Source organism: Alosa alosa, chromosome 12 (assembly GCF_017589495.1).
Source record: "Alosa alosa isolate M-15738 ecotype Scorff River chromosome 12, AALO_Geno_1.1, whole genome shotgun sequence".
Taxonomy (NCBI): domain Eukaryota; kingdom Metazoa; phylum Chordata; class Actinopteri; order Clupeiformes; family Clupeidae; genus Alosa; species Alosa alosa.
Window position 1 is genome coordinate 26,739,195 of NC_063200.1, and position 22,288 is coordinate 26,761,482.

The following is a 22,288-nucleotide window of genomic DNA, read 5'->3' on the forward strand; positions in this document are numbered from 1 at the left end:
TTTGCCCCACAAAACGTTTTCATGTAGCACCACCTAGAGTTGAAAAGCAGTAACTGTTGAGAATAGAGGTTTTTGTAAAGGAGAGCATTGAATTTCTTTGCAGTACAATTTCTTAGTTGTATTTTAAATGCACCACTAGTGGTTGCTGCTCTTTGGAATAGGAGAAGCTGTGCATAAGCTAGCATAAAAATGGTAAATTATTAAATTAATATTTTTAAGGTGCTATATTGTTCTTTGAGGGAAAAAGTTATCCCACAATCCAGATTCGACCAAACAGTATAGAGTTGAGACATGGTAGCTGGCTTGCCTACATTTTACCAGTTCACTTTGGGGGAGTTTAAATAGGCTAAATAGGTGTCATTGAAGTCCAGTGAAGCCGAGATGGATCGTATAGTCACAGCAATGTATTAGGGGCGGGAAGTCATGATAGTTGACCGGTAAAACCTTATTGCTTAATGAACTAACCATGAAGTTGAACATGTTATTAGCATGTTTTAGTTGGAATAGTAGGCTAATGTAATACAGTTGTATTTGATTAAATTTTCCATATTTTAAAGGAGGCTGAGCTTCCCTGTAGTCTTAGAGCAATCGCCTCTGAATAAATATATCCATGACATAAGACACATGATAATGTTATTACACAATTCAAAACTAAATATGAAACAGGCTCTCAATATAAACCACAAATCACATAAACTCGGTAAAACCTCTATTGGTTTTATTGGTTCTAACCCAACCCAATGAAACCCTATGTAGCCCGCCCCAAATCTACCATACAGGTACTTTTAATGATTAACAATCATGATATACAATGAAAGTTGCAACAAACAGCTCGAATAAACAAAACACTGAGCTAAAAATATACACAATGTGGTCCTGGTCATTATTTAAAAATGGGTCTTCGTTTATAAAAACATATGAAACCATAATGGAAAAAAGTTTTTTTTTAAGGAGTTAAAAAAGGAACACTATGCCAGGCATCTGAAGTAAGCAGACATCTTATGTCCTTCTCACAGCATCATCAATCTCAGAGATTTGCTCTTTCAGCTGGTTCCACTGTTCTGGATTCAGGGAGATTCCTGGATGCAAGAAGAGAAGGAGAAGAGAAGAGAAGAGAAGAGAAGAAAAGAAAAAAAGTAAAGTGACAACTGACTACCAAGACTACATTCAAGCTACTAACATGATGCTAGTAGTATTACATACAAAGTCAGCATCGGCTTTTGTCTTTTAAAACTTTCACATGATAATGTCCATAACATATACCTCCTGGGAGATTTCCCAAAAAGGCCTCAAAGTATGTGAACCAAATGAATTGATGTTTTTGTTTTCAGAGATAAAGCTACATGCCATGTCTCACACTGGCTGAAATAAATGTGCTGGGGAAATGGCCCTCCACAGTCAGATGATACGCTGCAGAAAGCTCCTTTGCATACATGCGTTAGCCACTGCCAACAGAAGCTCCTCGTAATGCACCTGCTAATGCCCAGTCTGGGAGCTCTATGCACCAGCGGCTTTCATGAACCACCGAGGATCCAGTATCACTGGATTACCAATATGGCCATGACAAAACCATGGCCAAGGCCGGTGTTTTCTACAGTACAACTACCCAAATAAATACTGGGTGACATTGCAACATCACCAGATTCAGCTTTTTGGGGGCTGACCTCACCGTGTGTAGGACAGAGGAGGCATATTCCTGGGAGTTTACAAATTAAAGTAGGTGTCTAAAAGGCATATGGCAAACGAATCACTCAAAACATTTGAAGATTTTTACATCCTCCAATGTCCACTTTGATGCGGAGTACTCATGTAAAACAATTGGCAAGCAGGTATGCACATCTCTTTGGATGCTTCCTTATTGGTTGATCTAGCTACTGAAAATGCTACTTGCTAATAGTGGGACCCCAAAAGAGCCCCAGGGACCTTTTTTCTCACAAGCACTTCAATTAAATTTGAATGACTTTTTTCCCTTTAAAAAAGACATATAAATATACCACACAAGGTGACCTGTGAAAACCTATTATTAATAAGGAAAAGAGTACAAAATGTGGTATTTCTGCACAGCTGTTAACCCTGAAGCCATCACATGCATGTTGGCTGCCATGGAAAGACCCAAAATATTAATTTACCTTTCCTCCCAGGTTTCATCTCTCCCTCCTGGTCTATCCAGTACTCACGGATGTCGATCAGAACTTTGCCTTTGAAGTTCGAACACTCACATACCTCATTTTTCCAATCTACTTAACAGAACAAGACACGAAAAAAGGAATTAGGCCACAATTTAGGACCACCATGTTGGGAAACCTGGTGATATAAATGCACCCTTACCTGAAACATGTTGTCATCTTTGTTACTGCTGCTGCTGCTTTTGGACGCCCCGCCCACTCTGGAGCTTTCCCCGCCCTTCTGTTTCTTTGCTGGTTTCTCTGGAGTCACTGGTCTCTTCCTCTTGGCCTGTGACACACAAACATCACACGTACTGTAAATTCCCAACCAGGGTAGGAATTTCACGGCGGCCACAACGGCCATGGCCGTCGTTGCCCCTTGCGTTGGCCGTGATGCCCCTTTGAAAATCAGAGGTTTACAGGCCATGGTGGCCTTGGTGCCCCCTTCTTTCAATATTCTGCTTTGCGTCCGACTAATAGCGATTTTTATTTAGCCTATGGTCTGTCAAAATAATCTTAGCATTCACAGCACAAATTAATTTAGTCTTTTACATTTTGACATGCATGGATGTCTCCAAATTTGGCCTTTAAGATTTACAATGTGTTTAAATTGTTCTACATGATTTCATAACGGGCCAAATACAAAATAAATGTTACAAATATCGCCTAAATATCGGTAAATATTCAAATCAGAGGACAGCTGACTAAGAGTTTGTAAAAGTAGCCTTAATGATCACAAAATGCTAAGCATGCATCTAGGCTATTTGAGTTTCTTAAAGCTGAGCTGTGCTTAAATTGTTCAATACATGATTTCATAACAGGCCAAATATAAAATAAATGTTAAATATAGCCTAGATATCTGTAAATATTGGATGATCAGATGATTTTTCTATGTAATATGTCATGTTTCATGTTTTTGTAATGTTTCATACAGTGATGCAGGTCTACTGCTGTGAATAGGCTTAATACAACTTTGATCATTTTTATTGCCTACTACTGTATAGTTAACTTTGGCCTTGGTGCCCTGACATGTGGCCTTTGTGCCCCCCACCAAATATGCCAAACTGAAGGCCAAGAGACCTTGCCCCTAAAATGGTGAAATTCCAAGCCTGTTCCCAACATTCACCCCTCAGTGTTAGAAGGTTTCATCACTGAATCAATCAGGACTGTTGTTTTTTAATGGAGGGAGAGGTCCTCCACATGTATTTATAACAAGTAACAAGTATATTGCATTTTTGGGGAAAAAGAGCACACCCACCAATCCGTGAAAGCACATCTTGGCTTTATTTGTAACTCAATTTCAGTTAAGGTACTAGGACAGGGTGGGCAAACTGCGGTCCGCCAATCACTTTCATCCGGCCCGCCGAGCATTTCATTTAGTTATCAGGCTGCTCGCTATTTTTTTCCTGCGATAGAGACGACGTTGGTTTAGGTTAGCTTTACTGCAAACTGCTTTTCACTCTCCTTAGATAACGTTTACAATGTCAATGTCAAAACATCATGTTAAATAGAGATAACATCATGTTAAACTAAGTTAACTCTTAGTTATCTCATTTGCAGCAGATCTAACGTGAACATTATGCAATCCATTTAATTGGGAACGCGTCTGCACTCACGAGAGGGAGAGAGAGCCGCAGGTTCCAGCTGGCTTGTGGTTGTTGATAATTGATATCTTCTTCAGAAAGTTTTAAAAGGAAATCATGAAGGCAACAGTAGTTCCCACTACTGACCATTTAAAAACTGTGAGAGGGCCCAGCCGTAGGTACAGCACTAGCCATAGCGGAGCAGACAGAAGATCATTGAGAAATAAACGTGAATTAAAGCGACTGTCTTAAAGCGACAGTGCACAATTTATACATTTGTTAAACAGCATAAAATTAGCAGTATTTTTAAGCAATTAATATTTTAAAACAAATACTTTTCATACTACATTATAGGCTATAGGGGGGGTGGGGGCGGTTGTTGTGCGGCCCCCCGGCCAATTTTCAAAACCCAATGTGGCCCTTGAGCCAAAAAGTTTGCCCACCCCTGTACTAGGAACACATCTGTCAGGCAGTTCTGCTTCAGCCTATAATCCATTGTTTTCTTACGTAGAGCTTGTTGGCCAATTATCAATTGTTCAACAGCACAAGAGGGATAAAGAGAAATGTGATCTTGCACGAAAGTTGATAGTATCGATTGGACTGGTGCATGTTGCACTGCTTACTACATGCTAATTACCGGAGAAATCAATAACACAACACAGGGAAAAATGATTTGAAATTATGTTCTTAAGAGTACAGGCAATATGCCTGCAATGAGAGTCACCCAAACAGAATCAAGTGTAGAATCAAGTCAATAACACTAACAGCTACATCAGTGGTTCAGCAATAGATTGCTGACTGGCTCAGAGTGGCTGAGAGTCTGGGTTATTTGTTCTACAGAGCAGTATAGCAAGGTTTATGATTTCTTTTGTGAAATCCCATGTGGTGCTTCTGCAATCCCATGCTGTAATGGTAGGCTATAAAGGTAAGATTTCCCCTCCTGTTAACATCCAGTTTAGCTCTATGGTCAGGAATCTCTCCAGAGCACACCACAACTACATTTGATTATTTAGCAGGTCTTTATTCAAAGTGACTGCTAGAAAAAGCACATCTAAAGGTTATTTAGGTTGGGAGTGTTTTTTAATAGATAAAATAAATAAGAAAAACAGATCTAAAGCGCATACAGTAGGCACACACACAAAACGTAGGTAAGTAATCTGATGCAAGTACCTTAGTGTCAACTTCACTATCAGAGTCACTGCCAGAGGATGAAGACAACAATTCCTTTGACTTGGGCATTCTGTTCCTGGTAAACAACCAAAAAAGATGTTAGAAATAAAACTGCAATACACATTTGCAGCCTTTCTTGCATGTCTACGTGTTTGTTGTACGCATCTGAAAACCACTGCATGATTAAAAGTACCGTTTGGAAAAATAAGCAGCACCACCATGCATAGCATTAAATTAGTGATTAACTTTAGTTAAGCATGAGATAAACGAGGTAGGCTACTGGTGGCTAGGGAAGAGATATAACGTTATCATTCTACATTATGGCGGTAGGTCAATACTCTAACATGTTACAAAGTTGCAAGCTAAGTATAGTTAAAACAGCTAACCAGGATAGTTTCAAATTAGTGACAGGGTCAGATCATCATTATCATCAGATGGAGTAACACATACGCGGGTCACCATCGCGCACAACACTGAAATGTACCGTTGACCAATGAGTAATATACACTAATTCATAAATTAGCAATAGTATTTAGCTCAGGCCATTATTATCTGTGCTGCATGGTTGACTTATGTCATTGCTACCCTAAATGCAAAGTTAACTGACCAAGTCTCAAAGATTCACTCGCAAAACACTCTCAAGAAATGTTGCCCTTACATTAACCACCACTATCTGTGCTATGAAGATGCTAACCAGCTAAGTTGTGTGTAAATGGAGATGTTAGCGACATGCTAACAAGGCCCGAAAAATACGAATGCTGCACAAAACTATATTAAAACATGTTATTGTCCTCGCTGCATATGCATCTGCATGTATAACTATGCAAAACTCGAATTTCCTGCATAACCCACGGTGGCTACTTACGTGCTGCTGTAAGTAAAACGTTACTGGCAGGAGATCCTAGCAGGCGCGCAAAGTATTGTAGGAGGGTAGTCACGAGCTTACTGAATGTGCGCGGAGAGCCTGCCTGAGTGCTGTTTATGTCTCGCAAATGCTCCGCAGTTTCAATGCATTCTGGCAAAGTGAAAGATGTAGCCTGTTAACTACATAGCAGCAAGTTAGTAAACCCAATGGCAACACTTTAATTCTAACCGTTTAGTCTACTTGCCAGCCCATAGAGCCCCATTGTGGACCCGGAGATGTTGTGTCCACCAAAGTTTTATGTTAGAAATGTATAGTATGGGTACCCAGCATATAGAAACTGCCGGATGCTAAATTGCATATGTTGGGCAATTTGCATAATTGACATAATTAGCATAAATTAACATTATAGAAGTTGTTTGGCCAATTTGTACAATATTGAGATAGATAGATAGATAGATAGATGTTATTCATCCTGAGGGAAATTTAAAAATGTTATGGTTTTAGGGGTTAACAGGATGCTGCATCCATTTCTGACATTTTCAATGATTTTGGATTCACATATTTGGATTGATCTGGGCAGATCTTCGTTCATTTTAAGTCAGTTCTGAGAATATTTGAAGAGTTTGGTTCCAAAACGCTATAAATCTATTTAAAAAAAACATTAAAAAGTCATGTGCCTATTCCAGGAAATATCAATCAAATTGTAGTTGAGTTGTTTTGATTGAGTAAAGATAAATAAAATCAAACAATATCCAAAAACATTTCTACTGAAATTACTTAGAAAACAAAATGTAAAAGAAAAAATTTATGAAAATGTATTAAATGGTGGATATTAGGCATAGCGTTTTGGAACCAAACTCTTAATTTATTTTAAATGCTTAATATAGTAGACTAACATTTAAAAATCAAGAGAGCTCAAGTCATTGGTGTGAATATTGAGTCATTGGTCTATTGGTCAATTTTGTTTTAGGTCTGCTTGTGCTTTTTGCTGCAAAATACTGTCATGGACCTGTGTCATTGCTGCTCTACAGGTGGAATAACTGCTGGATGTAACTATAACCTCCAAAAAACCGATGCTCTGCCCTCCATTCACCCGGACTCAAACCAGCAACTCACAGCAACACAGAGGGTGCTAATTTCACTAGCACTGTAACACATGTCTTTGGGCATCGGGAAGGAGGTTTACCAAACGTACAGCCACTGCACCAGCTGGCTACCGTTATATAAAGGAGGATGAAATAAAGGTTTTCAAGGATTATTTAAGGATTATTGTCTCAATCCATGTTGATCAAAAAGATAAAAAAGCGCATAACCGTGATTATGGTGTGCATAATTCACTTACATCTCGCGTGGTCTGCATTGATAGTGTAATGCCTCACAGAAATGCTAGTACTTAGTCATCTCGTTTATGAGGCAAGCATAAAGAACAGGCATTAGAACACCGTGGCCGGTGTCTGGCCTAGAAGAGCGAACACTTCCTCAACAGGTCACATATCCCCCGGGGGTTCCGCCCCCTCTCGCCAGGCTCCCAACCATCAGCGTGCCGGTTTTACATGGCGCGGGCACTCTGATGATTGACAGCCGGTCGAATATAAGTGGTTATTTTGACTAAAATGTACCTAATTGGCATCTACTTTTATCACAACTATACTTTAGCCACTTTCGGCTGCAGTCTCGGGTCGATTGAAGGCTCTGCCTTCGTCTCATTGGTCTAATGGCGACTACAGTACAGGAGGTATCCCTGGCCTCATGATCTGGTGCCCGGGTGTAGTAGTAGTAGGCCTTTATTGTCACATAGTCACAAGTACCAGTGAAATTAACCATCAACCTGTCCATACAGGACAGGAAGACAGGGTGTCCCAACACATCAACGTCCTGGAGTGGGGGGCTGCTCTCAGCATGTCATCCTCAGGACCAATAACACAGTGGATGCCTCTTTTATCAACAGGTAAGGGGATCTAGGCTCTCCAGCCCTCTGCAAGCTGACGACCGTTCTGTAGCAATGGGCTCACCCTTTCTTATGCTCCCTCAGAACTGTACATGTGCCGGGCGACTAAATTCTGCAGCAGACATCATGTCAAGACAGAATCCAAGCCCAGGAGAGTGGAGACTTCACCCCCAGGTGGACGAGGAAAGGGCAGGGCAGAGGAGGTCATGACCAGGGAGATAACACAATTGTCGGCTCTTCTTCTCCCCGAGGGATGACGGTCCTTCCCTGGGATGGAAAGCCGTGGTGCAGTCATGGCCCCAGGTTCTACTGTACGCCTTTCAGCCATTTACACTATTCCAGCCTCTCATATGCAGGGTGAAGGTGGAGCCATGGAGGTATTATATATAACTGGAGAGAGTGAATAAGTCCCGCCCCCATTCATTTCAATGGTCCATGCTAGGCTAGCTACTTCAGCCAAAAAAGTTTAAAATTGACCGCAGCCATCTTTACAAAAATGGTGTTTCATGGGTGTATATTTCCAGCACCAGAATAAGCCTATTAGATTTCACGTTACAGACGGAGACAACGTAAGGTACAACGGTATGTCGTTGATGAAGATTGGACATTCCCTCAGAGGAAAAGAAGTTGTTCGGGAACGCGCTTCACTTCACCTCGTTATAAGCGCAAATTTATTTCATTAGTTGGGATAACATTTTGGGAATGGTGGTAGAAGTTTGCCTTGTCTTAGATTAGATTAGAAGTCCTAGATTATTTAATGTGATGTTCATATGTGATAATAAACAATATTGAGTCACTTTAGGCTACACAAATAATGATTCCTAAATGCTATATTTGGACAGGTTGTAGGCCTATTACGCAATAGGCTATCCAACAACTATAATTAAGTAGACATGGGATTTAAAAAACTTGTGGATAGCTGGGATTTTTGCTGCACCCAGTATGAATTTGCAGCTTGTTAAACCTAGGCTACATTTGCAGGCAGACGAAATGAAGGTTTCTTGGTATTTTATGCCCCCAACGTTGTCTTCAAGGCAGCGCTGCCTGGAAGGCACTAGGGTTAGGCATGGGTTAAGGTTAGGGTTAGGGTTGGGGTTAGGTTCAGGATTAGGTGCCTTTAAGTCAGCGGTGGCAGCGCTGCCTGGAAGACGATGTTGGGGGCATAAAACACTATCGAGCCGAAATGAAGCCAATGCAAAAAATGTACCGATAGAAGCGCACATCGCTCGGGTATTGTGGTTCGAGCAGGCATTTCAAGAGTCTGCAACTGTTATTGGATATTTGGCTTTTGCCTCGACTGGCAGCCTGGCCATTTAAATCAAATGCATGTCAATGTTGCAAGAAAGCAAACTAAATAAGTCATTGACATTTGTTTCGTTTTGAATCACTTGGGGAGACATAGGTTACATCAGGGGTTCTCAAAGTTGTGATTGGTGAGGGCCAATTCAGGAACCCAACATTGAACTGAGGGCCGCCAAAGGGGTGGGGGGAGAAAAAAAAAGAAAAACCTGGAAAAAAAAATCCTATTTGTAATCATTTTAATGACCAGGTTGCATCTCTACAGTTTATATTTATTGCATTAAACAGATTTTAATTCATAACTGAGGCTAAACCTGGCTAAAATGCAATGCACACACAATCCCTGCGGTTCTCTACCCTCAACAGACAAATTTGGGATATAACAGTTCTGGTTGCAGTCCATTTCAAGTACAAACTCTCAGTAGGCCTTAATCAGGGCCAATTCCAGCTACCAAAGCACCACAGGAAAACCTGACGGCCACGAAAAACCACTAAACGGAGATTCATTCTTTTCAAATCACGCAGTACAGTTGTACAGTTTTAACAGTTTCACAGATGTTGTCAGATGTTATCGCGGGCCGCCAGAAATGTTTCCACGGGCCGCCATTGGCCCCCGGGCCGCACTTTGAGAACCTATGGGTTACATGATCCAGACGTTGCGCTGTCATGGACTACAGGTAGGAACTACAGTCTGTGCGTTTTAAAATAGTTTTCATACACAACGCTATTTGGATATAGGTCATTGCTATCCATCTGCTAAAATGTATAGTCAGTTACCTTGTCAACCCACACATAAGGCAAATTATATCCTGATATGACAACATTACTTTTTATTTTATTTTTAACACAAAGTCCGGTATAATACAGCCTGCATACAGCATGTAGGCATTAAAGGAGAATTCCGGTGTGATATTGACCTAAAGTGTATTGAAACATGATACCGAGTGTGAACGTATGTCTCATAGCCCATCTCGGCTTGTCCCCTGCACTCCAAAATGGGCTAGTTAGCCGATGCTACCAACAGCTTTTTCAATAGTGGTGCTTCGCATCGGGCTAACCATGCAAATAAATCACTGTTTTACACCCATTTACGAGGCTCAATGTATCTCCACACTTCATTGGTAGACTTCCGAGGGCCCTGACATTTAAAAGCGAGACATTGAGAACTTTGAAAAAGCACTGGTAGTTTACTTACAAGACGATTTATGTTGACAGTATCTTTTTTAAAGAAGTTTAGCGTTTGCAGCCATCTTGAATTTAGTCACGATAAGTCGAACAGCGGTAAAAGAATTAACAGGTATGATAAGGGATCAGATTCCAAAAATAATTCAGTGGAAATGCATGGATTCCAGTTTCTTCCAGCAGCAGCAGGGAACCATGCATTTCCACTGAATTATTTTTGGAATCTGATCCCTTTATCATACCTGTTCATTCTTACTTGTCGCTGACTTATCGTGACTAAATTCAAGATGGCTGCAAACGCTAAACTCGTGGAAGATACTGTCTGTTTAAATCGCCTTGTAAGTAAACTACCAGTGCTTTTTCAAAGTTCTCAATGTCTCGCTTTAAATGTCAGGGCCCTCGGAAGTCTACCAATGAAGTGTGGAGATACATTGAGCCTCGTAAATGGGTGTAAAACAGTGATTTATTTGCATGGCTAGCCCGATGCCAAGCACCACTATTGAAAAAAGCTGTTGGTAGCATCGGCTAACTAGCCAGATTTTGGAGTGCAGGGGGACAAGACGAGATGGGCTATGAGACATACGCTCACACTCGGTATCATGTTTCAATACACTTTAGGTCAATATCACACCGGAATTCTCCTTTAAGTGAAGTATCAGTAGCTTAATCCAAGTAGTTAGTTGTTTTATTTGTCGTCTTCCAGAAATGCAAACCAACACAGACGCGCGAGGACGCTCGTGCCCAACACTGAACTCGTGCATGAGCTGTCATCAACCAATTAGTATGTAAAAACTGGTGCCGGAAGTTGCAACCATGTAACGCCATGTTTTCTCCATTCTGTCCGCAACTGATCTTGAAACCGTTGTCCATGCCTTCATCTCCTCCCACTTAGACTACTGCAATTCTCTGTACATTGGCATGTCACAATCAAATCTAAATAAACTCCAGCTGGTACAAAACGCTGCTGCTAGGCTCCTCACCAACACCAAAAAGAGTGATCACATAACACCAATTATAGCTCAGCTACACTGGGATCCGGTCAAATTCAGGATTGAGTTTAAAATTTTACTTTTTGATTTTAAAGCCCTTAAAGGTTTAGCCCCACCTTACATCTCTGAACTTCTGCCCCCACACTCTACTACCAGGTCACTCAGGTCACAAGACCAACTACTGCTTGCTGTCCAACGTACACGCCTTAAAACCTGTAGCGACTGAGCTTTTTCTGTAGCTGCTCCAAAGCTCTGGAATACCCTTCCTCTACATATCAAATTATCCCCTACAATTACCTCCTTCAAATCCAATCTCAAGACATATTTTTTCTCACTTGCTTTTAAAACAGTATGATGTTTTTGGTCTTGTTTTAATTTTCTTATTTATTTTTATTTATCTGATCTATTTTCTTGTCGCTGCTACTAATGCTGTCTTGCTACGAATAATCACACTTAGTTTGTGTAGATGTATGGCCTTTGTGTAGATGTATGGTCTTATTGTTATGACTTTTTGGCTAACCTTTTCTTTGTTCAGCACTTTGGCTCAACCCCTGTTGTTTTTAAATGTGCTATATAAATAAATGACTTGACTTGACTTGACTTTTCAAAAATGTCAGCGGCCAAATGCCATGCTAAGTGGCTGAAGCTAACCCTTCGAATCCTGACCCCCTGGGTGGAGCAGATGAGGCTGATTCTGGCTTTCAGCAATACCATCCTATTGGATGATCTGCTGTGAGAGCTCCCTCATCAAGAGAGACCCTGTTCCACCCCCTACCAGTAGGTCTCAGGTTGGTGGGTCATGGTAGTTCTCTGCCCTAACCTGACTTCGAATGTCCTGTCTGAATTCATGTCTTCAGTGGGCTTAGCATATTGCAGATTGACCGGGGTGGCCTCTCCCTGTTACAGCTCTGGCCCTTGCGTCCTGCAAAGCCTTAATTTTGCATATTGCGGACCAACCTAGGAAGCCTTTTAGTCTCTTGGGCTTGGTCTTAGTATAAGTATATACTCTTTACGGAGATAAACAGAGTAAATACAATTACGGAGGAGTTGTGTCACAAACATGTCTAATTGCGTAGGTAGTCAAGAGAGACATTGGGCATGTGATGATGTTTAATAACCTTTGGACACCGGCCACATGTCCATTATCTAGAGTTGTATGTCCTATTATCTAGAGTAGTCTGTTGTTGTTATCAGGATGTTCTTTAGGAAGTTGGACATCCTATTTGACTTCTCTGAAGAACTAATTACCCTACATAAAAAAAGTTACAATGCTTCTTAATCTTAACACACCTCTGCAGTCTAACAAATTCAGTATTTTTTTACAGTATGCAAAGAGCTGTTAATGGTTCAGTTTACAATTTTTATTTGAAATAAAACTATTCTTGACTGAGAATCTTTCAGGGCCTGAGATATGCCCGATAAAGATATCAACACCAACAGATATGCAATGCATGCAAAAACCCCACTATTCTGTCTTTTAGGCATATTTTATTTATCCACAAATACATAGGACAAATACATATTGACAATTTTTTGTTTTGACAATAAAACCACACAAACTAGGCAACACCTATTAAACATAGATCTAGGCTAGGCTATTTGTCATATTGTGGATTGGCTTAAAAACAACACAGAAGGACATAGGTGCAGTGTGGACATCAAGTTGTAAAATACACTGTGTCAAAAGATAAGATAATAAAATGATAAAAAAAAGTGTTACAAACGATCCTCTGTTATTACAAAAACATACACACTGGTGGGGGTAATGGAGGCGTGTCATAGGCTAGGCCTACTGCAATTTCATCTGTCACCAGCAGGCTGTTCACTCTGCACTGAAGCTACTCAACCAGGCAACTCAACAAGCCTGAACATGTCACTACATGGGAAAGTACAGAATACCATGTGACTGCAAGCAATGAAAACAGTTAACCCTTAATTGCAAACATAAAACCCATAGGACCATTCGGATATGAATAGCCTATGTGTGGATTTGAGAAATAATGTTTTTTTCTTTTCATAAAACTTAATTTATTGGCTTGGCTTCGCTTATTCATATAGATCAGATTTCTAATACATAGCCCAGCCTAAGGGGACCTGACTTCTGGCCATTTTTGGCTATCAATAGGCCAAAAATGCCTCTTGAGATTTGGCAGCCTTCGAATTCCAAATGGCTTCAATTTCTCAACGTCCTCACCGTCACAAAACTACAGTCCACAAGCACTTTTACGGCTCGATTATGTAAGTGTGCAGATCCTGAAGAGGACGTTTAATCAATCGAATTACCCTATGTCCAAGGCAAGATGGTCCCCGTAAACAAGTCAGCGCAGGCAGATGTGACGTGGCGGGGATTCCTCTATACGTCACACCGGCTATTTAACTGGGTGGACTTCTAACTATAGCTTATTCTCTTCCTCCCTGCGAAGCTACAACACTGAATGTTACTCAATATTCACAACAAAGGAACCAAACCACTCGCAGTTTTACTTCTAAGGAACAAACACCGAACAACACTTTCAACGATGTCAAGCAAAGGTAACACTTTTCCTTGACAGAACCCTGACAAGTTTCTTTCAACTCTAAAATCTGCTGTTAACTTCGACCCAAGTTGTTAAATAACATGATTTTGCCTTATCTTTTCAGAGGAAACTGCTATCATTGAGTGTGCCCATCAGCTGCGAAAGATAGGTGATCTTCTTGACTGGAAGTACAAGCTTTTGGATATACTCATAAGGAATTACCAACAGGCAGCCAAAATCAAGTGAGATTGAATGGCATCGATGGAAGTGCAACTGACGTGACTGCTAGGTACATGCAACGGCATGTCCTCTCGCTGCTGGCCCGTTCAGAGATAGACGGTCGTGCCCTGGACGGAGTAAGTTAGCCGGTTCTGTGGTGGGACAACTGCAGTGAAAGCATACCAAACCTAACCCAAAGGATCATTTTCGAAAATGCATCTGGCTCTTCGCGGGAAACCTTATGCATCCGCTGTCCTACCAAGCAGCCTGTTCGCTTGAAACCAACAGCAAGCTTGGGGAGCTTTGAAGCTGAACTCTGAGATAAGTGGACCTATCAATGGTGTTGACTGTTGACTTTACTGCGACAAATGTGAATATTTAAGACTTGTAAATAACAATTTATGGTTGAAAGCCTAATTCATTTGTATCACGTGCTTTTCTGTGTTAGAAATGCATTTGTACTTTCTGTAAATAAACAAACAATGATCTGCTAATTCAGTCCCATTGTGATGTATGGTCCATCCTGGTCCAACTTGGTCTTGAATGTGATAAACATTTTATTACCATATTGATTTAGCACGTTATCTTTCTCATTTACCAGTAGGTTAGTAGTCTAGACATGATCTTCAACCACGTGAAAGGCACTAAATAGGCAGGTAAACAGGGGAAGACTACCATAACATTATTTCAGGCACTTAAAAGATCTTCTTTTATTATGTGGTAAAAAGCAAGTGTACAAATCAGGATCCCTTTCATGAAGTCTCTGAAATACATTTACATTTATGACGTGTTTGAACAACAGTACGTCTACAGGTTTGACCCCTGCTCACCCCAAAGAAAATAAGAAGTGCCCCCCCCCAAACTTTGTCTACTCGCCCACTGAACACAACCACTGAAGAGGGAACCGATTAGCCAGAAAAGATGTCCAAAGCCAAAAGAAACAGGAAAAACAAAAAGAGGAAGAGACACTTAATTAAAAACAAATTTACAAGGGAAATAATGTAATAAAAGCTTTGAAAAGTAGAAATACAAATGACTTTACATGACAAAAAGAGAAACAGGTGGTGAAATTATTAACAATACCAAAATTAAAAAAAAAAAGCGTCACGTTCCAGCAAACGAGTTAGCCGTGGTGTCCTTGTTTGTTTAGCGAGGCCTCATGAAGTATTAGTGTGCGAGGGTGAGTGTCTCTGCTAGCTGTGCTGGGGCATAACAGCGGAACTTGTACCTATCCCGAACACATCCCAGCACCCCCCAGTTAGTTTGCTTATTGTAAGGAGAGCCATTTTGCTATTTATCCCCGAAAAAAAGGCAAGCTCCACTTGCTTAACAAATGAGTGGAAGTATCTGAAAGCAAGCTGAGGAAGGATCCAGGGAGATCACAGGGGGGCATGGACCAATCTCTATGAGAGACTGAGGTCAGAGGATTGTTTGTCCTTACCAGCAGACAACATGGCCAAGACAAACAATAAAATTGATAGGTAGACTGGGCTTAAAGTTTGGTAAGGGCTTTAAGCTGACTTCTTTCAGGCGTATGACAATAAACAGCAAAAGTCTTTTTCAAGATTTGGATCTTACGTCACAAACCCTAAAAACCTGTTAACCGGCATTGGAAAAAGTATGAATAGGGCAAATCTGAGGGGAATATACTATGAGATTACGTAGTTCAAGCTACATTTTAAACCTTTGCATACAAATACCCTACACGCAAACATTCCTATCGTATCATCACCGATACCCATGTTTGAACACAACGCGTGACAAACCTGCCCATCCTAATGTTTTTATGCAAAACGGTCATCCTACTATTGTAGTTCACATTGCTCACATAGGGGGAGTTACTGTCTACCTACAACCACTAAACAGACCTATGCTCAAGCCCAATCCAATCCATGGGGCCTGTCAAGGGGAATGTCTTTCACATTAAACTGTGATACTATGCACAAACCTGTGGCTGATCAACATTGATATCAAGAGCAAAGACATACAGAAACCGGCTGCCAGACTTTCTACAGATACTCGTTTCCCTTCTTTTGATATCCATACCGTACAAGACCGCCCCCCATCTCCGATCCGACTGGTTAAAAGTGAGTTTCAGTCAGATGAGTCCAATGAGTGGCAGACGTTAGTATTTATTAGCGAAATTAGAGAGTAGGGGACACTAATCACCCTGGCCAATAGCCTGAAGGCATTTTCTTTTAGTCCTTAAGTTCACACACACATGACAGAAATTTAGGCTTTAAGTGTACTTATAGCAGGCTTCAGTTCTGTTCTTTTTCTCATGTTGTTTTTCCTTCCTGATGAAGAGTGAGACTAGATATTGCACACACTGAAGGAAGATTCTACGTCTCCCTCAGGTGTTAACAGGAGATCAGGTGGAACCACACCAGCGCTCAAATTACACAGAACCTCACAGTGAACTGTATTTGTTTTGCGGCCCCAAAAAAAAAAGGTCAGAAACAAGAAAAAGAAAAAAAGCCTTCCCCCTGATCATCAGTGTCATCATAATTATTATTATTATCTTAATTACCGTTCTAAGCATCTTTACAACAAGAGTCCAAATATGGTAGCTACAGAACTGAGCTCCAGGGCCAACAGCCTTCTGTGTCTCCAAGTCTGCCTTCATGATCGAGCTAAAAAACAAATGTCCACCATTTTCCTCTATACCACCTATCTTCCCACAATTCATTTGGTGAAGGCGGCCACGACGGCCCAAAGCAGCTCGTTGGCCCCCGACTTGGCGGCTTCGACTTCGGGGTCAAGGTCCAGCAGCAGGCGCACCCTCTTCATGGCCAGGTCGTACTGCTCATCCAGGAGGGGCGCGAAGGCGTTCTCCAGCACGTCAGACGAGTGGGCTAGGAAGATGAGCGCTAGCATCCGTCTGTCCATGCGCTGCGGCTCGTTCACCCACCGGTCCAGCACAGACTCCTGCACCTTGCGCACCAGGCGTTGCTTGATGGTGCTGTTGGTGAGCGGGTGTGTGGTCATGTCGAACAGCAGGAAGTTCTGCTTCTCGGTGGTGAGCACGCCCTTCTCCACAAGGTTCTTAGCCAGACGCTCACGCACGTTCCGCAGCTGAAAGTGCAGCTTTAATGGATTCCACGTCTCACCTGTAAGACATAAGGTGACAGGTGAGACAATTTTGCCAGATAAACCTCAAACAGCCAAGCATACATCAGTGTGCCCAAAACTAAGAAAACTCTAACTCTACAACACTTAGAATAATTCTGTATATCGTTGACTATGTTTTTGATGGTAAATGACCTTGCCACTATCTCACTTTGCACACATGATGACCATGTGCTACAGACCACCTGACCGATTGCATGTCTAGGTTATATCTTACTTTGTTCCGCTTTGAAACTAGCCTGGTTTCGCCTTTTGCCACGCATTCTTCGGGTCGATTTCTTCTCCCTACAGCACTCCGCCTGGAATAGGTTGATTCACGCCGCTCGTTTCCGGCAGTTAGGCAGCCGACCAACCAGCTTAACAGAGGGCGCCCCTGAGAGCCGACATTACGCACTCCAGGCATGGTGTTTAGCTACGCCCCCGCCTCCCCCTGAAGCAGATCGCTTGGAATACATCAACGAGGGGAGCTTAAAAGGACTTATACTTATGAAATCTTTGAGCAAATGTAAATAATAGTTTAGCCTATTAACAGGAGTGTCATGAACGAAGTCACAGTGGAGTAGGATGTTATATCATCAGCTAAACTTTAGTCATAGATTTTGTCACTTGAAATAGGCTACAAACGTGCCTGAGTCAAACTGTAGTTTAGTAGGCTACATGGTCAGTAGTCAAAATTTTTTTTCAAACATTTTAAAAGTGCTCGACATAACTTGAAACTTTGATCAAAGCATCATCAGTGTGTCTATATATGAACTCGAGCATTAAGAATATTGTTCGCGGTACACATAGTTTACTAAAAAGAAAAGATTTTGGACCACTCACCCTTGCAAGATGGCAAGATGGCAGCGAGCACAAAAACAAGTGAGTTGTTCTAAACCTCTCTTTTAGTAAACTCTGTGTACAACAACAATGTTCTCAATGCTCGAGTTCATGTGTAGAGACACTGATGATACTTCGATCAAAGTTTCATGTTGTGTCGAGCCTTCATAGTATTTTAAAAATAGCGATTTTGACGTGATTGTATCAAAAAAGTAGAAGCCCTATAGGAATCCCATTAAAAAGGTCATTTCACCAAATAAGCGACAAACATACAAGCTTAAAAGTGGCGCTTTGGACGCATTCTCTATGCATTTATATGAAAGTTTGACTTGGGTACATTCACAAAACACTATATGATGCATTTTGGCGAGAGTTACGCAGATGAAACGTGTGATTGTTTGCTGATAAGATGCACCCATGCTTGTTATGGGCGTGCTGCAGAGAAACTTCTGTGTATGACGAAACGCCGGTTGTTAGTGATTGGTTCAAAGGAACTCCAATGATTTTAAACCTCAAACTGTGCACTCCCACCCGGAAATAAACGAACACCTATGGATCTAGGCCAGACTCTCTGCGAAGTCAGAGAGTCTGGTTTCCAGGCTACTTTGAAACTGCCAAGTGCTTACATTTGAATGTCTGCCATCTCCTGATGGGCTTTACAGGTTTAAAAACAGTCCCCCCAAAAGTTCTACAATCATTTGAATATTTGTTTGCCATGCAAACTACACCCTTAGTGAGACGCTTCAGTTCCGCGCCTGGTGTAGCTTCCCTGTTACTCACCGCTCAGCAGCTCAATCCAACTCTGGACTGTCTCAGGAGGCTGGGTCTCTTTGATGTGCTTCAGAGCCTCGTCCAGTAACATATCCCCCGTTGGTGCATCGGACTTAAAGATGACCTGGCAAGAGTTATAAGGGGAGCTGTTATGGTTTGCTACCCAACACACAAAAAAGATAGAACATGCTGTCTTTCTGTCTGTCAAAGGTCTGTCTTTGCATTTCTGCACTCCCTAAGCACGTCTCACATTCAATATCAAACATTTAAACAATGTTCCACGTGTTTACACATATCTTGTAAACAGAAAATAAGACAACTCAACCATTAATATGATTTGTGACAGGTATGAGGGTTGAACAAGGAATTTGTTGTGAGACAGATCTTCAAAATAGATCAAATTATGGTAACAGAAGATTTCAAACTGCAGCGCAGTGAGACAATTTTGCAAATAAACCTTAATGGCTATATACATTAAAAACATTTAGAATTTGTCACTCATAATTAAACTTTAGCATACTGATACATAACTGATATGTGCACAACAAACAAAAGCCAATTAATGTAACAGAACAAATGGCACGGCTTCAATGAAAAAGGTAGCTCCTTGATTGCATATAACACCATAAAAATTTGTCTAGCAACACCTTGTGATACTTCACTGGGTTCACAGCTCAGAACATTCTTCTGACAACTCCTCCACCCCTGGCCACACACCCCAAACCCCACCCCCACTTTCAAGATCTTAAGACAGCTGTAGTTGAAACATCTGGTTGCCAGAGAGTGTAGATGGATAGGCCTTAAGCTAGGGCCCAACTTTCATGCTTGCATTACTTTATTCTTTCTCACACGTATCCACACACACCTTTCTTGCCAGCAGGCTTTTCCTCCTAATGCCACATGGCTCCAGATGTAACCGTCCTCTCAGAGCCAGCTCTATGAGCATGCAGCCACGAAGTCCGGAGGAAATGCAGTCATTCCAGAATGATGTGTAGCCCTGCAGTCAAGAAAGTCAACACCCACATACCCGAGTTGCAGTAAAAGTAAACAGTTATCTTTATTACAGCACTGTAAATCATGGAAAAAATCGGCAGCAAAGGATTAAATTGACAGAATAGTGTCACATGCTTTTGAGGCAATGAGAGATGTTTACAGCGAACTCCCAAGACCTGCCCACCCATGTTCGGAGTAAAATCTAAATAATGAGCAAGCAAGGACGTAATAATCTCTTTGAAAATGCAGTGATGCTCTCAAAAGGCACTCAATCTCTTTGTATTTGCAGTCATGGAGCTTTGGATCGAATGACATGGCCATGTAGTAAGCTGGTCACTTGGGCAGGACAAGAAAGGTCGGGTGAGAGGCTTTAACGTTAAGTTGTGAGGTTTAACGTTAACTCATCCCCCAGTATCTTACATCAAACCCACTGACATCAGCTCCATTTCAAAAATGTAATTTAATGGCTATAACCCTATGCATATTTTGCGAGCCCAGAACAATGTGTTTTGTTAGCTGGTTACATTTGTAACTAGGAGACTTCAAGTTTTCGTTTGCTACATGGCTAACGTTAGTTGACTGGCTAGCTAAATCAATAGCTGCTAGACTAATAGCAACAGCTCACTTTAGCTGGCTTAAGAATGTAACGTTACTGATTTAACCGGTAAAGTTAGGCTACATGGAAAAAGGGGACGTTGCTACATTTAGTTTGCAAACCAAGATCAACCAGTTACATAGTTTATCCACCACCAGCGCCACGTTCACTTTGCTTCGTTCCCTAGCCAGCTAACGTTGGCAATAAGGATAGCCGCCGCAGTGCCCCAAGAAGATTCCACTAAACCGATTAGCAGGCAAACAGTTAGCACAGCTAGCTAGTATAGTATCCTTGTCATAGTAAAACGTTATCAAACCTCTCGGTCTTTCAATCCCAAAAGCAAAACTTCTTCCATCAATGTAAGACGAGTTTCTTTTGAATCTCCATTGTCATCTTCCTCTTCCTCTTCACGACGAGACTCGTCGTCTTCCCCAATTCCTCGCTCCTTATCGGCAGCTGCATTTCGCGAGGCCTCGGTCCGTCTTTGCACAAGGCCTGAGCTTCTCTGTGTTAAGGAAGTCATGATCTATGGATAGGCCACAACAGCGACTACAACCACTAAATCACCTTTAGAATAGCATGTGCATAGATATGCCTATGAATTAGAAAGCTAAGACATCGAAAACGTCCTTGTTGACGTGGATAGTCAGGCATTCGAGAGCTGTTGCCTCCCAGGCACTTTCCTCCTCGATTTCCCCTAACAATATGGCGGAGAATGATGACGACAGAGATGGTATCCCAGATGCCAAGCTGTGATGAGTGACTGTCAGTGTGCAATAAAGTGAAGAATTCATGCTACAAAGTATTTTGTGTCTTCAAATACTTCATTGTAATTCGAACGTGAATAATAGGCATAGGCCTATATCCTAAGCGCTACAGCTCTCATACATATAGGCCTAGACTAGCCTACTTTATATTACAGAAACATTTCGTTTTATTGAATGTCAACTGAATTGAGATCCATATTTTGTTTCAAACATAGGCTACATTACTTTGAACGTTATGTCATTATTTAATATATTATATAGATTAGACTCAGACATTTACAATTAGTGCAACTGCAGAAGATTACACTAAAAGTCACAAGTTTTAAATACCTTGGTGTCCACATTACTGAAGACTTAACATGGACTGTTAACACTCAATATGTTCTGAAGAAGTCCAGACAACGACTCTACTTCCTTCGTCAGCTAAGGAAATTCAAAGTTTCTACATCCATCATGAAGGCCTTCTACACTTCAGCGGTTGAGAGTGTTCTAACTGGTAGCATCATCACCTGGTATGGGAACTCCACAGTTAGAGATTGTAGTACTCTGCAGAGAGTAGATGCGCTCAGCTGAAGCATTACTATAAGAACTCAACTCCCTGCTCTACAAGATATCTATTCCAGAAGAGTACTCCTAAGAGCCCAAAAGATTCTGAAGGACTCTTCTCATCCTAACAATGGATTATTCCTACCGCTGAAATCAAGAAGGCGCCTATGTAGTCACAAAGCCAGAACTGAGAGACTCAGGAGAAGTTTTTTTATCCCCAGGCCATCCGAACTCTGAACTCACACTATACTGACTTTGCACACATTCACTCCTCAGCACTCTCAAACATTTCCCAACTCTGAACTCACACTATACTGACTTTGCACTCATTCACTCCTCAGCACTCATGACCCCCACCCCACACACACACACACCACACACACCTACAAGACTTTTTAGCACTTTTTACATCCCTCTCCCTATGCTACAGACCTTTTTATTTATTTTTCTTATTTCATCACCGCGTCAAAACACACACACACACACTCACACACACACACACACACACACACACAGCGGCCACAACACACACACACACACACACACACATATCTGACTTTCTCCAACTTTTGCACACTTTTTATTTATTATTTTTGATTTCTCCTCCATCTACCCATGTCCTTGATTGCCTAGCCTTTTTCTGCCCCCCCCCCCCACCCCACCCCCATCCCCAACACACACACTTACATCATCACTGTCATCACTTCACACACATACAGCACTCCTCTACAT

General features: G+C 41.5%; 3 protein-coding genes across 3 annotated transcripts; 1 reads left to right on the forward strand and 2 right to left on the reverse strand.

Annotated features, from left to right (window-relative positions):
* Positions 1-697: 697 nt before the first annotated feature.
* Positions 698-5,998, reverse strand: sub1a (SUB1 regulator of transcription a). The gene is given in 6 exon segments (XM_048259143.1): positions 698-1,079; positions 2,130-2,207; positions 2,210-2,237; positions 2,329-2,454; positions 4,919-4,994; positions 5,784-5,998. Coding segments are annotated over 5 exon segments (381 nt in total). The 5' UTR covers positions 4,988-4,994; positions 5,784-5,998; the 3' UTR covers positions 698-999.
* A 7,722-nt stretch (positions 5,999-13,720) lies between these two features.
* On the forward strand, positions 13,721-14,430 carry pmaip1 (phorbol-12-myristate-13-acetate-induced protein 1). Its single transcript, XM_048258255.1, has 2 exons — positions 13,721-13,733; positions 13,842-14,430. The coding sequence occupies exons 1-2, from the start codon at positions 13,721-13,723 to the stop codon at positions 13,961-13,963; spliced, it is 135 nt and encodes a 44-aa protein (XP_048114212.1). The 3' UTR covers positions 13,964-14,430.
* Positions 14,431-14,618: 188 nt separating this feature from the next.
* golph3b (golgi phosphoprotein 3b) lies at positions 14,619-20,963 on the reverse strand. Its single transcript, XM_048259541.1, has 4 exons — positions 20,560-20,963; positions 19,521-19,652; positions 18,665-18,779; positions 14,619-17,046 (listed from the first exon to the last, which is right to left on the reverse strand). The coding sequence occupies exons 1-4, from the start codon at positions 20,764-20,766 to the stop codon at positions 16,622-16,624; spliced, it is 879 nt and encodes a 292-aa protein (XP_048115498.1). The 5' UTR covers positions 20,767-20,963; the 3' UTR covers positions 14,619-16,621.
* Positions 20,964-22,288: the final 1,325 nt, after the last annotated feature.

Excerpts from the sequence above, each read along its gene's own strand:
- golph3b (XM_048259541.1), bottom strand. The coding sequence starts at position 20,766 with ATGACTTCCTTAACACAGAGAAGCTCAGGCCTTGTGCAAAGACGGACC. Across the intron at positions 19,653-20,559 it reads TGGGATTGAAAGACCGAGAG|GGCTACACATCATTCTGGAA; the intron begins GTTTGATAACGT and ends TCTTGACTGCAG. Across the intron at positions 17,047-18,664 it reads TTGGATTGAGCTGCTGAGCG|GTGAGACGTGGAATCCATTA; the intron begins GTGAGTAACAGG and ends TATGTCTTACAG.